Raw genomic sequence first — 15,029 nt, forward strand, 5'->3', positions numbered from 1 at the left:
AAGCCTCCACTACATTTCTTACCAGTTAGTTTGTGCAAAAGCCTATTCCTCTGTCTGTCTGAGGTTTTAAGGCTCTTCTCTTGCTATCGTTCTGTTGTTTTCCAGGTGATTTCTCCACCATTTAGTTGCAATTCAGTTTGGTCCTGGGAGGAGGTCAGTGTGACTTCCACTCACTCCTCTGACATATTGAAGTCTGAGGATTGTAGTATCCTTAGGAAGACACTCAGACTCCATTTTTTTGAAGGAATAGATAATATATTCCAGAAAACAAGAAAAAATGATGCAGGATTCTTTTTTTTTTTAATCATCTAAGTGGGTTTCTCAAGACTACAGTATAAAGAACCAGTAAAATGGGGACTATGGGGTGGAAGAGGCCTAGAAATAGAAAGATCTGGATTGAAAAAACATATGGACCTAAGGGAGCAAAGGTGTGGTGCTCAGGCATTAACTGAGGTTACCTGCAGTTAGAAATATGAGCTCTTTTACCTGGGAGAATATGCCAAAAGAGAGAGAATGAATTGTGGTTTCTGGAATGGCTTATAGAACTAATCACATGAATCATTTCATCTGATAAAAATTTGTATAAATGAAAATATCAAACTTATTGTACTTTGTAACTATGAAGGAACATTGTTTCTTGGTAAATGCATATGCAGAGCTAGAGCTGACAGAATTCACTTTTATATGGAAATTATTGGAGGTTGTTATATCATCTTATCAAGAGACAGCTCAGTCATTCCATGTATTAAAAAAAAAAAAAGATGATAAAGTTGTCCTGTTGGACAAAGACAGCTGAGCTCGGTGCACCAGAGGACAAAGAGGGGAAGTAATGAAGATGGATAAGGTTGATATTTACAGAAGTGTAAAAGGATTTGCCAGTATTTGAAAGAGGAGAAAAAAGTGCTTCATCCACACATAAAGGGGAAGTTAGTATCAATACCACAGAGGAGAATGTCTCTACATTTGTACAAGCCTAGTAAAACATGATATTTATTTTTGTTATTGAAACATCAGTATTGGGCCCTGACTGGTATGGCTTAGTGGGTTGGACATAGTATCACAAACCAAAAGATTCCAGTCAGGGCACATGCTTGGGTTTCAGGCCAGGGCCCCAGATAGGGGTGTGTGATAGGCAACCAATTGATATTTCTCTTGCACATTGATGTTTCTCTCTCTCTCTCTCTCTCTCTCTCTCCACCTCTTCCTCCCTCTCCAAAAATAAATAAATAAAATCTTTAAAAAATCAGTGTTTGTAGAAATAGAGATGTTCAATTAAATATACTAATATAAAAAGCAAGCGCATCATTAGTACTCAATCCAATGAATATTGAAACCAAAGATGAAGATTACAATACACCAAGATACAATAAGAAAAAATTCAGGAGCACATATGAAAACTCCAATTAGACTGCAAATTGTTTGCAAAAGAATGATCAATATGATGTCTGTTCATATAAAAAAATACATAACAATTATGAAGTGTTTTATACATAATTATCATGGTAATTAACAAGTCAAAGTTAGAAGATTAATCAAAAGAGAAATATAGGAATAATGCTAAAAATAAAAAGATGAAGAGCTATAAAAAACTATTTCCATTCTATATACTTTTGTATATCTCTTGCTGTCACACTTCCGGGCACATGGTACTCTGGAAATAACTGTAAAATGAATGGGTATCTGATACGAAGATGTCATATGAAAAGCAAAGGAAGAAATAAAGAAGAAACAAGCATAGTATTTATTTTTATCTGTAAGAAGAAAGACCTCTAGAAAACTATTTTGGAAATTAACATATATGCATTGCAAAACTTCATAAAATATAACACAGATTAATTAGCAGGAGTTAATTACCAATGGAAAGTAGAATTGGGGGATCAGAGAGGGGTCAAACAGAGATTCTTTTCATTACACTTTTCATCAGTGTTTGAATTTTTACCATGAACAAGTATTATTGCTATAATTCGAGTTAGTTTTATTTTTATATTATGCACAGTAGCATCCAGGAAGGAGAGCTTGATGAGAATCACAAAAATAGAAAATTGAAGTTCAACATTCAATATTACCGAAGAACAGAAAGAGAGAAGGCACCGAGAAAAGCTGGGATAAATGACTGAGTGTGGAACTCCACCTTTACTCCAGGATGAAGAGCAATCTGCATTCCACCATGAGCTGCTCAGAAGTCATTCCTGACTTGATTTAGGAAGATTTATAGATGCCGTTCACCACATTAAGTACCAAAAGTTTAACACAACGCCAAATAGCACAGGGCCAAGAAAGATTTAAGTGGCTTACAAAATAAACAATGAAAGTAAAAAGAGACAGAAGGAAGCCAAAGGGGAAATGAAAGAGGGTGATTATTGAGAGGACATTTGGAATAAAAGAAAATGGACAGAACATAAATGAAGACATTGAGTGACTGACTAGAAAGATGGGTTTTAGATGGACATTTTGGAAAGTCACAAGGGTCAGAGTGAAGCAAACTGGGAAACTAGAAACTACCAAGTCAGAGGGAAGTGAGTTTCCTCATATAAAAGAAGAAACCACTGTATTTAAAACTCTGTTATGATGTATTTTAAAACTCTGCTATGATTTTATATGATTTTATGATCCCCTGGTAGTTCAGTGTCCTAATTTGCTTCACTGTGACCCTCGCGGCTTTCCAGAAAGTTCCACATTCTAAAACAAGTCCTCCTGTTCAGCCATTCAATGTCTTCCTTTATGCTCTGTCCCTGTTTTTTTTTACCCTGAATGACTACTCAATAATCACTTTCTTTCTATTGGGCCGTACACCTGACACTAATACAAAATTATATTGAAAATAAACTATAATTTAAAAATAAAATAAAATAAAACTCCTCTGGTATAAAATGCTGCTAAATGCCTCTATGCCACCTTGCTAATGAATACAAAACTTGTTTTGTTGAAAATCTTCTCCAGCATCCTTCTTTGAATATCTCATCATTCTTATCTCCTGAGACTCCCCATTCTCATCTTTGCTAATTCCCCAACCCGAGCAGCATTTTTTTCTTGAAGTTTTAATATATAAGAATTAGAAATAATTGAAAAGAAACTTTTTTACACAGGTTGGTTTCTTTTAAAACCCCGCTGACTTATTTAGAGCAAATAAGTTAATATGGGCATGCACAATAAAATTTTGGGTGTTTTTTTTTTTTTTTTTGCGGGGGAATACAGTGATTTTTTAATTTGTTATAAAAAATATTTAAGGTGTTAATATGAAGAAATACATCATCCAAGAAGATCAAGAAGATAACCAGACTGCAGAAACAGGACTAAAGAGGAAGTCATGGGTAGCTGTCTATCACCAGTGAAACTGCTGAAACTGGTACTGAGTGATGCAAAAGCACCAGTAACACTGACCAGTGGTGTAAAGAACTCTGTAGGGATTGAGAAGTACAAATTGGTTGTTACAAAAAAGTCCCAAAGATATAAAATATGGCACAGGGATTATAGTCAATAATATTGTAACAATTATGTACAGTACCAGGTCGGCACTGGAGATACCAGGGGAGGAGGGCAAGGAACACTTGGTGAAGCATATGGTTTTCTAAGCACTATGCTGCACACCTGAAATTAATACGGAATAATATGGAATGTAAACTGTCATTGAAAAATAGACTTAAAAAAGGAAAATATATATAGCAATAAAAATATTTTTTTAAAAAGAATTCCTTTGACTCTTTTATATGTCTGTAACCTGCATTGTTTTTTAATCAACATGCAAGTATCCCAGGCCTGCAGACAGCTTCTTTCATGGCCAGCAGTGATAACAGAGAAGTCTCATAACTGAGTGGCCAAAATCTACCTCCGCTCTCCTATCTCCATTCCCACTTCACTTTCGGTCACACTGAGTCCCTAAAGAGTCGAAAAATCTCTTGGGTTGGGAATTTAGCAGCTGTGGTTTTCCTTTGCAATGGACAGTTGTTCCTTTGTTGTATGTGGCCCCCCTGGCCCTCCATCTCTGCACCCATGTGACCATCCCACCCACACACTTCCCACTCCTTTTTATTTTCAACTTTCTCTCTTTCATTTTGGACATTGTGCATTCCCTGCAAGACATGGGGAATTCTGTTATTACCCACTATAAGCTGGGGTTTTGCACAAACTTCTCTGGCATAAGGAAAACATAAGGAGCAAAGATGAGATTTACCTCTAAAAAATGTATTTTATTATTCTGCCATTGAAAGCAAAAGGAAAGTATGTTATGAGAATGTGATGATTCATGCTTATTTATATTTGAGTCACTATGGTGGTATTTTAGATATTTGTCTTTATCCATTAAAAAATAGAGGTACAGAGCAACACCTGATCTCAATCTCTGCTGTCTTTCTGCACCAAGTGCACATGCTCTAGTTACTGAGTGTCTTGGACTTGTCTTTGGCTGGTCTTCCACCCAGCCACAAACTCTACTGAACACAATCTCTTTGAAATCATAAATTGCATCTGTACCCCTCTACTTGAATACACTCATAATTATAAAACAAATAATTTAAGTCAACAGAGCACTCCACCACATCTTCACCAAAACTGTTGAAAAGTTGTCTTGTGGACTGAGGGTAGCGGCAAAATATGGCAGCCAGTACACAAGGAAATATGGTGTTTTTATAGCACTGACTGGCCAGCATAGGCTAAGGCAGTAGTTAAGGTAATAAAATTAGGAATCAAAAATCAGAACAGAAGAGGAGAACTGATGACTAATATGTGAAATGAATAAATGTTTAACCTGCTTCACAGTTTTAGACCATCTGGAATTTTTTCCCAGAGAGAGGAATATTGAAAACAGCTTTACAAACAATTATTTCCTCCTGATCTTAGAAATATTCAATCTTCATGCTTATGAGTTGGTATATCTTCAAGATTAAAGGTCAGATAACCAATACTGTGTAAAGATGTGAATGTATATGAGCTCATGGGTGCTTTATCTGACATCTCAACTCAAGATAAAAGTAGATTGTATTTATCATCTTTATTTTCACTAGCGACCCTATCTTTGAATGCTTTTCTATTTAAGGATATTCAAAGAATTCAGAATCTTGTTGAGGTAAAAACATATCAAAGAAGAATATCAATAATAATACCAGTGAATATATTGTATATGGCAGTGAATGGTATGGACATAGCCTTTGTTAATTATTTGTTTGTTTTCTAGGGGAATTAACTTTAGAAGAATTTATCAATGGCATAGAAAAAGATCAGGATCTTCTGGAGATTGTTTCCAAGAGCTTCGACTTTTCCAATGTCCTGAAAGTTATCTGTAATGGGAAGCAGCCCGACACAGAGGGAAGCTTCCTTCAAACCATCTGACAAGGTCGTTCCACAGAAGATGACAATGAAGTGGCTTTGAGAACGGCTTTCCCAGATTTCAGTCAAGAAGAAATGAAATTTCCCCCATGTACATGTTATTGATTTCAGGTTTTTATGATAATTGGTGTCCATTTATGAATACATCACTTATCATAAGTCCCATGGAGACTTCCATAAAGGTCCCCGAAAGAGCATTGTTGTTTTCGTGTTTATATATTAGTATTCTCTGAGCAGATCAGAATATGATGATTAAACTGAAGAATTGTCTCCATATCTATCAGTTCAAAATAGAGCTCACATTTATGCTTCCTTGCACACCCAAATTAATCTCATCTGGAAATAGAACTAGATGATCTGGGCAGTGTCTTCACAGTCTATCATTCTTAGATTAAACATGCTTTGGGAAAATGTGTTTACTGCCTCGTGACTTCTGTTGCATCCATATATTATAAATGACTGAGTTGTAGTCTATGGAGAAACATTTTTTTCTCCTCTTCTTTCTCACTCCTGACCCTGAATGCTGTCTTTTCTTTTTTTTAATGTTCAAATAAATTTTTTCCCATTTTCCTGCTACCACCTTCCCCTGCCCCACCCTGAATGCTGTCTTGAATCAGTAATAATGTTCTGTTGCGAAGGGCAAAATCTTAAGCTATGTAGTAAAAGGAGAAAACTTTGGGCTGGGCAATGAGAATGTTTCTTTCTGGTTTGTTTTAACTCTGGGTCCAGTTGTGCATGAAAATGCAATGCATCATCTGTAATTATTATGCCAGTTGGAGGATTGATCAGAACAGCAGACAGCCGGGCTATGCAACAACAAGCACTTGACATTTTAAACGGTCCTGACATTATAGCTCTGACATTTCATTTTTTATATATCCTTTCCAAAAAATGAAATGATGAATGGGATTTCTTGATGGTTAGAACTTTTTAAGTTTAGGGTTCTATATCACAGGCCCATTAGTATACCTTTGAAAGCAAGGCTTCCTCATGGAAACACAATGGAGGTTGAGCAGATGTGAGCTGTCTTTATGTGAAAAGCTTCCTAACTATACTTTCATATTCAAATTTGGGTCAAAAACATATAACTGAAATTATAAAGACAGAGTTGGACGATACCTGTCTCCCTCATAGTTACAGATGGATAAAATTATGGATAGAGTTGTAAATGAGGCATACGTGGCAGTAAAAATGAAGTGTAAATGGAAGGATAAAAGTCATAGATGAATATATAGATGAAGATATAAATGACGGCAGTTGAGGGAGGTAAAAGTACTCCAGGGGTTTCCAAAAGATTTAGAGGAGAGTCACAAAGAAGTACACAGTATAATGTAAAATATCTTAAAATGATCACAAATAAAGTAATGCAGGAAAAATCGTAGCCATAATGAAACAAAGTTCTACTCATTTGCCAAAAGAGGGCGACCCATTGGACTCTGAGCTTCCTAGTAGTAAAAGTGAAAAGAAACACATAATTGTAGTCTTGCCTCAGCCACAGTCCCATTCTGGCAGTGACAGTTGATTTCCCCCACCGTGCCCCCAGCACACATTCCTCTGAGGCACCTAGTATTCTTTCCACAGAAAACTGGGTACCACCACCCTTTTCCAAGCTTCTGTGTTCAAATAAGCCCACATTTGTTTCTCCGGCCTAGGGTGGTAGCTACTTCCTGCCATTTCTGTGTTACTTCAGTGTCCTCCTTTTGCTTTTTCAGTCCTCTAGTGTCTTTTAAACTAATTCCTTATATTAAATTTTCTCTTTTAAAATAACTAGTGGTTTTTGTTTCCCATACTAGAGCCTAACTAATAATACTGGGCTCTCAGTGACTGAAGGGTCAACCTTATTTAGGGTGAGGAACACCCCAACTTACCTTAATGCATTGAGTACTTCCTCTGGAACTTCCTGAGTGGGCTTATTTAATCCTAATAGTCTAGTGATGTGGCTGTTATTCTCACTTTGTGTCTGGAAGCCAGACACAAATAAGTGATTTCACTTTCCCAAAATTAATGCCTGGTAGTACCCCTCCAGTACCTCCGATGGGCTGAATCTAGCTAACGGCAAAAGAGCTGGCAAAGGAGCCATGTGGTCAGTAGGACACCAGTTAAGTTTCACAAAACAGAATATGTAAAAAGATGGGTTTGAAGTTGAGTTGGTCAATAGCTTATTAATAGCACAGTTAGTATAGGTGGGGTGAGTTAAGTAGACATCTTAAGGACACCTCACCACCCATAGGTCCCACATTATGAGCATCCAAGCTCTGCTTTATCCCAGGCCCCACCTCTCACTTGGTGCTTTGAACCCCATAGTTCTCATCGGGCTTCCCCAGGCTGCATTCACCCTGCTGCCTCTTATCTGGATCCTCTTCTACCCATTACCTCCCTTTGGGATCATGACTGCTTTGTCTAGTTTACCTAGGCTTGGTTAGTTTTTCCTGGATGCTGCCTCTTAGAGTTCTAAGCTCTGTTCCATGTACTGTACCCAACACCCACTCCATGTCTACCTTCTCTCAAGTTGACCCTAGGGCATATGGATCCTTTTCTTTCTAAAGAATAGCTATGTCTTATCTGTAAAAAGAGCAGGCAGGCCCACATAGCACATCCCTGTCAACTTCTTAGGAAAATCGATCACTGGGGACAAAAAATGTGAAGATACTAGTTGTTTGTCATGTGAAAATAGATCATAAAATAATATCTACTTCATAGTTTTGCTGAGGGTGGTGCTAAGGGGATGAGTCTGAAATTTAGGTACAAAAGCATTTAGATTTAGATTAATCTATGGTTAGGTGAGGCAAAAAAAAAAAAAAAAAAAAAAAGAGGCAAGAAAAACAGACCCATGTTCTTTCCCTCAAGTCTCTAGTTCTTAAGGTCATATCTCCTGAAGCCAAGTTTCTCTTCTGGGCCTTCCTCTGCCACTTAGCATCACAAGCCAAGTCCAAGCAAACAGTCCTAGTCTAGTAAGAAGTCATGTTACTTTAATGAACTGGATATTTATATAAGTAAATTTCTTCTTCTTTTAGATGATAAGCTTTAAACAGAGTCTACTACCCCATGATTTTTCTTAAAAATTGCATTTTTCTGTATTTAATCAAAATTCCATGTGTTTCTTCATAATGGTTTTACAGTAATGTTTCAATTACTGTGATTCCAAGACAAGTAGGGTCTAGTATGTGAAGAACCTCTAAAATTTTAATTAATTTCTGAGACTGTCATTTTCATTTACTAGCGGGCAGTGGCCAAGCCAGAATTATAACCATTTAATGAGAAACTAGATGCTTCAATATATTTTCTTTCCCCCCTGTAATTCCTTGATGCTTTCATGGAAAAACACTATTTTAAAAAGAAAGATGAAAGGGACGATATTAAGGGTCTAATAATTTTTACCTTATAAAAATGACCCCCCCTCCTTGAAAAAAGACTAAAATCATACTAGTCAAATCTCTCCATAAGAGTTAAAGATGTACTAGGAACATAGCCTTATTCTTTGGTCCAAAATGTCAAGAAAGAAAAGAAGAAAGTTGAGCAAAGAGACAAGATGCAGCTGGTTCAAGATGAGAACAAGTTCTAGTACTATTTTTCTTCTTTCCTCAAGACAGTGGCAGATAATCAGCTGCTCCTTCAATTAAGCCTTGCTCTTCTCTGTCTCAGACAAAGAACATTCCACCTAGCAAAGTGTCTACTGACATAGAACTGCTGTTTAAAGCAAAACATTAGGCTGTAAGCCCAGGAGAATGGCTTTGGTGGGGTAAATATTTCCTACATTTTTCTTTCCAAAATGAGTTGGCATAAATATTGTGGGTAAATAAATGAGAAATTAGATTTGTTTAAAATTAACTATATAGTTGAGAGCCAAAGAACAGATCTAAAAAAAGGGTTAGTGCATTAAAGAAATAATATGAGTGCAAGAGAGACTCATATTGCATGCTCTACTCCCACCACCCTGCCCCCTGTTTATCTTAGAATAACCTTTAAAAATGAAAATGAAATACAGAAAAGTCCTGACATTTAAAACCAAGCCAGAGTCTTGATGAAGAAATCTTAATCATTAAAATTGTGTGAACAGAGAAAGGCTTTTTTGATACAGTTTGTGTCTGGGGACAGCTGTAAGTATGCAGAATTGGACATTCAAATTAAACCCAGGGAATACAAAATTTATCAGATGGCTGACAAATTGAGATTAATATTCAGGGAGGAAGAGTTGCTTGGTATAAAGAGCACTGAATTAAAATCCAGATCTGGATTCTGGTACCTTTAGAAGACGCTTTACCCTTCTGCATCTTGGTCTCTTTAGCTCTCAAGAGAGGGAAAAAAAATCTCTGAGATTCATTTTGAGGCCTTCACAATGCAGAGAATGACACCTCAGTACCTCAAAAAGATTAGTTGCTTGAAAATAAAATTTAAGAAAAAATTGTATGTAACACAAATTGCAGTAAGTCCAGATTTTATAAAACTCATGGCCAGTGGGTTTCAGCTTGCTACCTATGGGCTCTATGTCTTCCATTGTTACTTTTTGTCCCTTCTCCTCGTTCTGAGTTGCTCTTCATCATGTATAGAATGGTAGATTAGTGGTATAGGCTGTCTATGTGATCTTAATGCATGGCCAGGAATAGAAACTATAGTTGTTTATAAGTATCCTTCCCCATGGTTACTCTGAAGAAGGCCAGACCCCATCTGCACTCTATCTCCTAGCACTGACCTTTTAAATTCCTTGGAACCATGGAGTCATACATATTTCATTGGTAAGAGATAGCAAAAAGGTCATGGATTTGCATGCATGCAGACTAATTTAAACCCTTCCCCCAAAACTAACTTAATTACCCTTAATAAATCATTTTACCTCAATTAGTCTGAATTTCCACACCCATGAGGTTAGATTAAAAATACTTCATAGAGTAAAACAGTATGGAGGTTCCTGAAAAAATTAAAAATAGCCCTGGCCTGTGGTGCATTTGGTTGGAACATCATCCCATGCACCAAAAGGTTATGGGTTCAATTTCCAGTCAGGGCACATACTTAGGTTGCAAGTGTGATCCTCAGTTGGGATTCATATGGGAGGCAATGGATCAATGTTTCTCTCTCATTCTACTTCAATCTCTCTCTCAAATCAGTAAACATATCCTCAGGTGAAATTTAAAAAAACTTTTTAACAATATTAAAAATATAACTACAATAGGACCCAAGCAATTCCACTTCCGGGTATTTATCTGAAGAAATCCAAAACACTAATTTGAAGAGATTTGTATATCCCTATGTTAATTGCACCATTGTTTGCAATAGCCAAGGTATGGAAGCAACCCAAGTGCCCATCAATATACAACTGGATAAAAAAAGATGTAATACATGCAAAGTCTGTCTGGAAAAAGTCCAACCATTGCTAAAATAATAAGAATGGTTTACATGACATTGATGTAAACAGGCAGCCAAGGAGAGGGGACTAAAATGTGCACGTGTGAACAATAACAACTTCACTGTATTAGTCATTGTGGGCAGTAGATGCTGCTGAGTGAGCATGTGTACTGTGTGGCCATCAAATTCAAAATGACTAAGCAGGGCTGCAAATCTGCATCAAATTTTGTGTTAAGCTTAAACATTCCTCTGTGGAAACTATTCTAATGATTCAGAAGGCTCTCTAGGATTATGTAATGAGTTCAGTGCAAATAAAAGTGTGGCACAAATGCTTCAAAGATCATCAAGAATCTGTTGAAAGTGATCCATGTTCTGGAAGGCCTGCAACAAGCAGAATACCTGAGAATGTTGAACGTGTACAGGCTGCAATCAACAAATATTGAAGTGTGTGAGGCCCCAAGGTGCCAACTTTGCAGGGGACTGAGGTGTTATTGTCACATGTACAATGTTCCTTGTATCTTGTTTCCTCTTCAGTAAATGTCTCTAATTAATAGATTGCTTGGATGGATACTTTCTGGACAGACTGCATACATACAATGGCATATGACTCCATCACAAAAAGAATGAAATCGTGCCATTTGTGACAACATGGATGAATGTAGGGGACATTATGCTAAGGGAAATAGGTCAGAGAAAGACAAATACCATATGATTTCACTCATATGTGGAATTAACAAAACAATATAAATGAACAAATGAAACAGATACAGACTCATAGATACAGAGAACAAACTGATGGTCTCCAGATTGAAGAGGGTTTGGATGGGATGGGTTAAAAAGGTACAGGAATTAAAAAATTCAAATTGATAGTTAAAAAATAGTCATGGGGATGTAAAGTACAGCATGGAGAATATTGTCATAACACTGTAATAAATATGTATTGTATCAGATGGGTACTAGACTTATCAAGATAATCACTTCATAAGGTATGTAAATATCTAATCACTGCTTTGTACACCTGAAACTAATATAATATAGTATGTTAACTTTAATTGAAAAGTTTAGTAAAAAATACTTCATAAGGTTGTAATGAAGATGGCATGAGATAACATATGCAAGCACCTAGTATAGTGCCTTGCACATTCTTTGCTTAGTACATGTTTGTTGCTCTAACTTTTAGACTTTTTAAGACCTTAGATATATAAAGCTAAAGTTACTTCTTAGGCAATTGTTCCAATTCTGGCATATAGGAAGGCCATTTTCTTGCCCTAGACACTTTAATTTCTTGGTTCTCAGAGAAGCCACATTTAATTGGCCTTTCTAATGAGGTCTGAGAATACAAAAATCTATAAACTATTATCTCTGAATGGGCAAAACTTTTAAAATGCCAACAGGGAATGGGCCCTCAAACTGTCAGTTATATAGACCTTTAAGATTTTTTTCATGCTTTTAAAATGACAATGAGTCCTCATTGATATTCAGGCAAAAATCTTATAATTAGACTGCACTCTTGGTCCCTGCTCCAGACATATGTTCATGCCTTCTGATCATAAATTTTATATTTTAGTAACATTTTTGTACTTTTAATGAGGATATAAGAATTATAATATCAAAACTAATAGCAATCCATTAAGATAATTTAGATAGCATGATCAACATTTAATATATATTATTTAGGTCAATACATGTAGGAATATTAAGTAAAAAAATATATCCAGAACTTGACTTTATTCTTCACCAAGTTACAACCTCCCACACTACAAGTCTGCTCTTGGCTGCCATTATTTGTCACCTGGATTATTATAGCAACCTCCTAACTAATCTCCCTGTTTCCACCCTTGTCCTCCGCAGTCTGTTCTCTATAAAGAGGCTCAAATGATTGAACTAAAGCATACGGAAGGGGAAAATCAAGATGGCAGAGGAGTGAATGGAAACCACACTGCTCTCTTCTCAGGACCAAGCTGGAATTACAACTAAATTGTGGCGAATCACCTGGAACAAACAAATGAACAATAGTGAGAGAGAAACCTTATAACCTTGGACAGACAGAAGAATCAGCTTTAGCACAACCTAAATGATAAGGAGTATGGTAGAGACTTGAGAAGGTGAATGGGGCACCCATGGGCAGCAGCACCAGAGGGATATTGAAATGGCCAGTTGGATCACCCTGAGAAGAGAGGGGTCTAAACCATAAGCAGGGATATCCAGGCTATAGCACCAGAGCCCCAAAAGTACACAGGTAATAACCAGTTGTAAAAAGCAGCAGGGTTGCTCTCTGACAGAGATAGGTGGCTGGAGATACAAAGAGCTGTTTATATGGCCAACACATACATTTTTATTTGTAGCCACTTACCCTGTGCTCCAGCAAATGTAGGGTCAGTGTGGCTAGAGACACCTAAGGAGAGACCGGGGAGGGAAGCTTTGGAGAGAGGACTGAGAGAGTGCCAGTGGGATTCCAGTGCTGACTCCTCCCCATACGGCAGCAGCCATCTGGCTCAGGAAGACCACTCCCATGAGCGGCACCAGCCTGAGAGGACCCAATAACCCCCTCCTCAGGAGGGACTCTGCCATGCCCTGTGGTGTCTAAACCTCACTGCTGAGTACAGAGTGACTAGATTAACAACTGAAGGAGACAGCCACAGATAGTAGATTCCTGGAAGTCTCAAACAGACTGCCTAAAGTCAGGTCAACTTCAGACATCATCAGAGGCAAATCCAGAAAGAAAAAGCAACAGTCTTTTACCATAGAAGTTCACACCACAAAGTCAGAAAGTGAAGACAGATCAGTTTAAGAAGCAGAAGCAAAAAAGAAGAGTCTCACGAATACTGGGAAGACAAAGAAACACCCCCCCCCCCCAATCGAATGGAAAGGAGGAATCCCTAGAAAGAGAACTAAATGAAATAGAGGTAAGTCAACTATCAGATATTGTGGTCAAAACAATGGTTCTAAGGAGCTCAATGAGTTCAGTGAGCTCAGAGAGAATTACAAAAGACTACAGGGAAACTACGAGGAACTTACTGCAAACTGTATCACCATGAAAAAGGACATAGAAACTATCAATAAGAGACAAGAGGAAATGAAGAATACAATTTCAGAATTGAAGAACACAGTAGAAGAAATCAAAAGCAGGCTAGAGGAAGCAGAGGATCGAATCAGCAAGATAGAAGGCAGGTAGGGAAAAGCTCCCAGAAAAAGCAAGAAATAGAAAAAAGACTCAAAAAGAATGAAGAGGCGTTTAGGGAAATGCAGGACAACCTGAAACATAATAATAACTGTGTAATAGGGATACCAGAAGGAGAAGGGGAGCAAGGGATAGAGAACCTGTTTGAAAAAGTAATGATGGAAAACTTCCTTACTTGGAGGAGAGAAAAAGTCACACAAGTCCAAGAAGCACAGAGGGTCCCATTTGAGAGGAAACCAATGAAGCCCACTCGAAGACGCATCATCATTAAAATGGCAAATATCAAAGGCAAAGAGAGAATCCTAAAAGCAGCAAGGGAGAAAGAGGTAGTAACATACAAGAGAGCCCTGATATGGCTAGCAGCTGACTTCTCAACAGAAACTCTACAAGCCAGAAGGGAATGGCAAGAAATATTCCAAGTCATGAAAAACAAAGGTCGCAACCAAGACTGCTTTACCCAGCAAGGCTCTCAATTAAAATGGAAGACAAAATAAGGAGTTTCCCAGACAATGGAAAGCTAAAAGAATACACCTCTACCAAACCAGTATTGCAAGATATGCCAAAGGGCCTGCTTTAAGATGAAGAAAAAGAGTCTATGAATACCCAGTTCTTTTCATAGTCACCAATACTTGATATTACCAATATTTTTTAATACTTATTCATCTGATTGTGACAATAAGGTGTTATTTTAATTGTTACTTTATTATTTGTTGAAACTAAACCTGTTTTTCTATATTTCTTGACCAGATTATTTTTAAAAAAAGCTTTAAATGACTTTTTGTATTCTTTATTCATTTTTGATTAAATGTTTGTAGAATTTTTTCCTTTAAAAAAGCTATTAACCCTTTTTTAGTTGTGTTGCAAATATTTTCCTATTCTGTTATTTGTCCTTTAACATTTTTATATGTATATTGCTGTATAGTCTTAAATGTTCAATATAGTCATATTGTCAATATTTTACTTTATAGCTTCTGGGTTTGAATATTTACTTCATGGTGAGAAAAATATTATTTTGCATTTTCTCCTAAAACTCCTTAGATTTTACATATTGAGTTCTAACTCACCTGAATATTTTTTGTGTAATGAGTGAAATAGAGTTTTATATTTGTTGTATTTCAAGTAATAGTGGCCCATGCACTTTATTTGTTGAATAAGCCTTGTTTTCCTCACTGATTTGAAATATCAG

At 36.9% G+C, this 15,029-nt stretch overlaps 1 protein-coding gene across 2 annotated transcripts in view; it reads left to right on the top strand.

Annotated features, from left to right (window-relative positions):
- GUCA1C (guanylate cyclase activator 1C) overlaps nucleotides 1-5,325 on the top strand; it is a 36,512-nt gene extending 31,187 nt beyond the window's left edge. Inside the window, exon 4 of one of the 2 annotated variants that reach the window (XM_054577234.1) lies at nucleotides 5,171-5,325. In XM_054577234.1, the coding sequence (XP_054433209.1) occupies nucleotides 5,171-5,325 (155 nt within the window). The remainder of the gene's footprint in view (nucleotides 1-5,170) is intronic. The other variant, XM_054577235.1, reaches the window with a different exon arrangement.
- The last annotated feature ends 9,704 nt before the right edge of the window (nucleotides 5,326-15,029 follow it).

This window comes from Pteronotus mesoamericanus, unplaced genomic scaffold (assembly GCF_021234165.1).
Source record: "Pteronotus mesoamericanus isolate MK-2021 breed Mesoamerican mustached bat unplaced genomic scaffold, CSHL_Meso_final contig_42, whole genome shotgun sequence".
Lineage (NCBI taxonomy): Eukaryota > Metazoa > Chordata > Mammalia > Chiroptera > Mormoopidae > Pteronotus > Pteronotus mesoamericanus.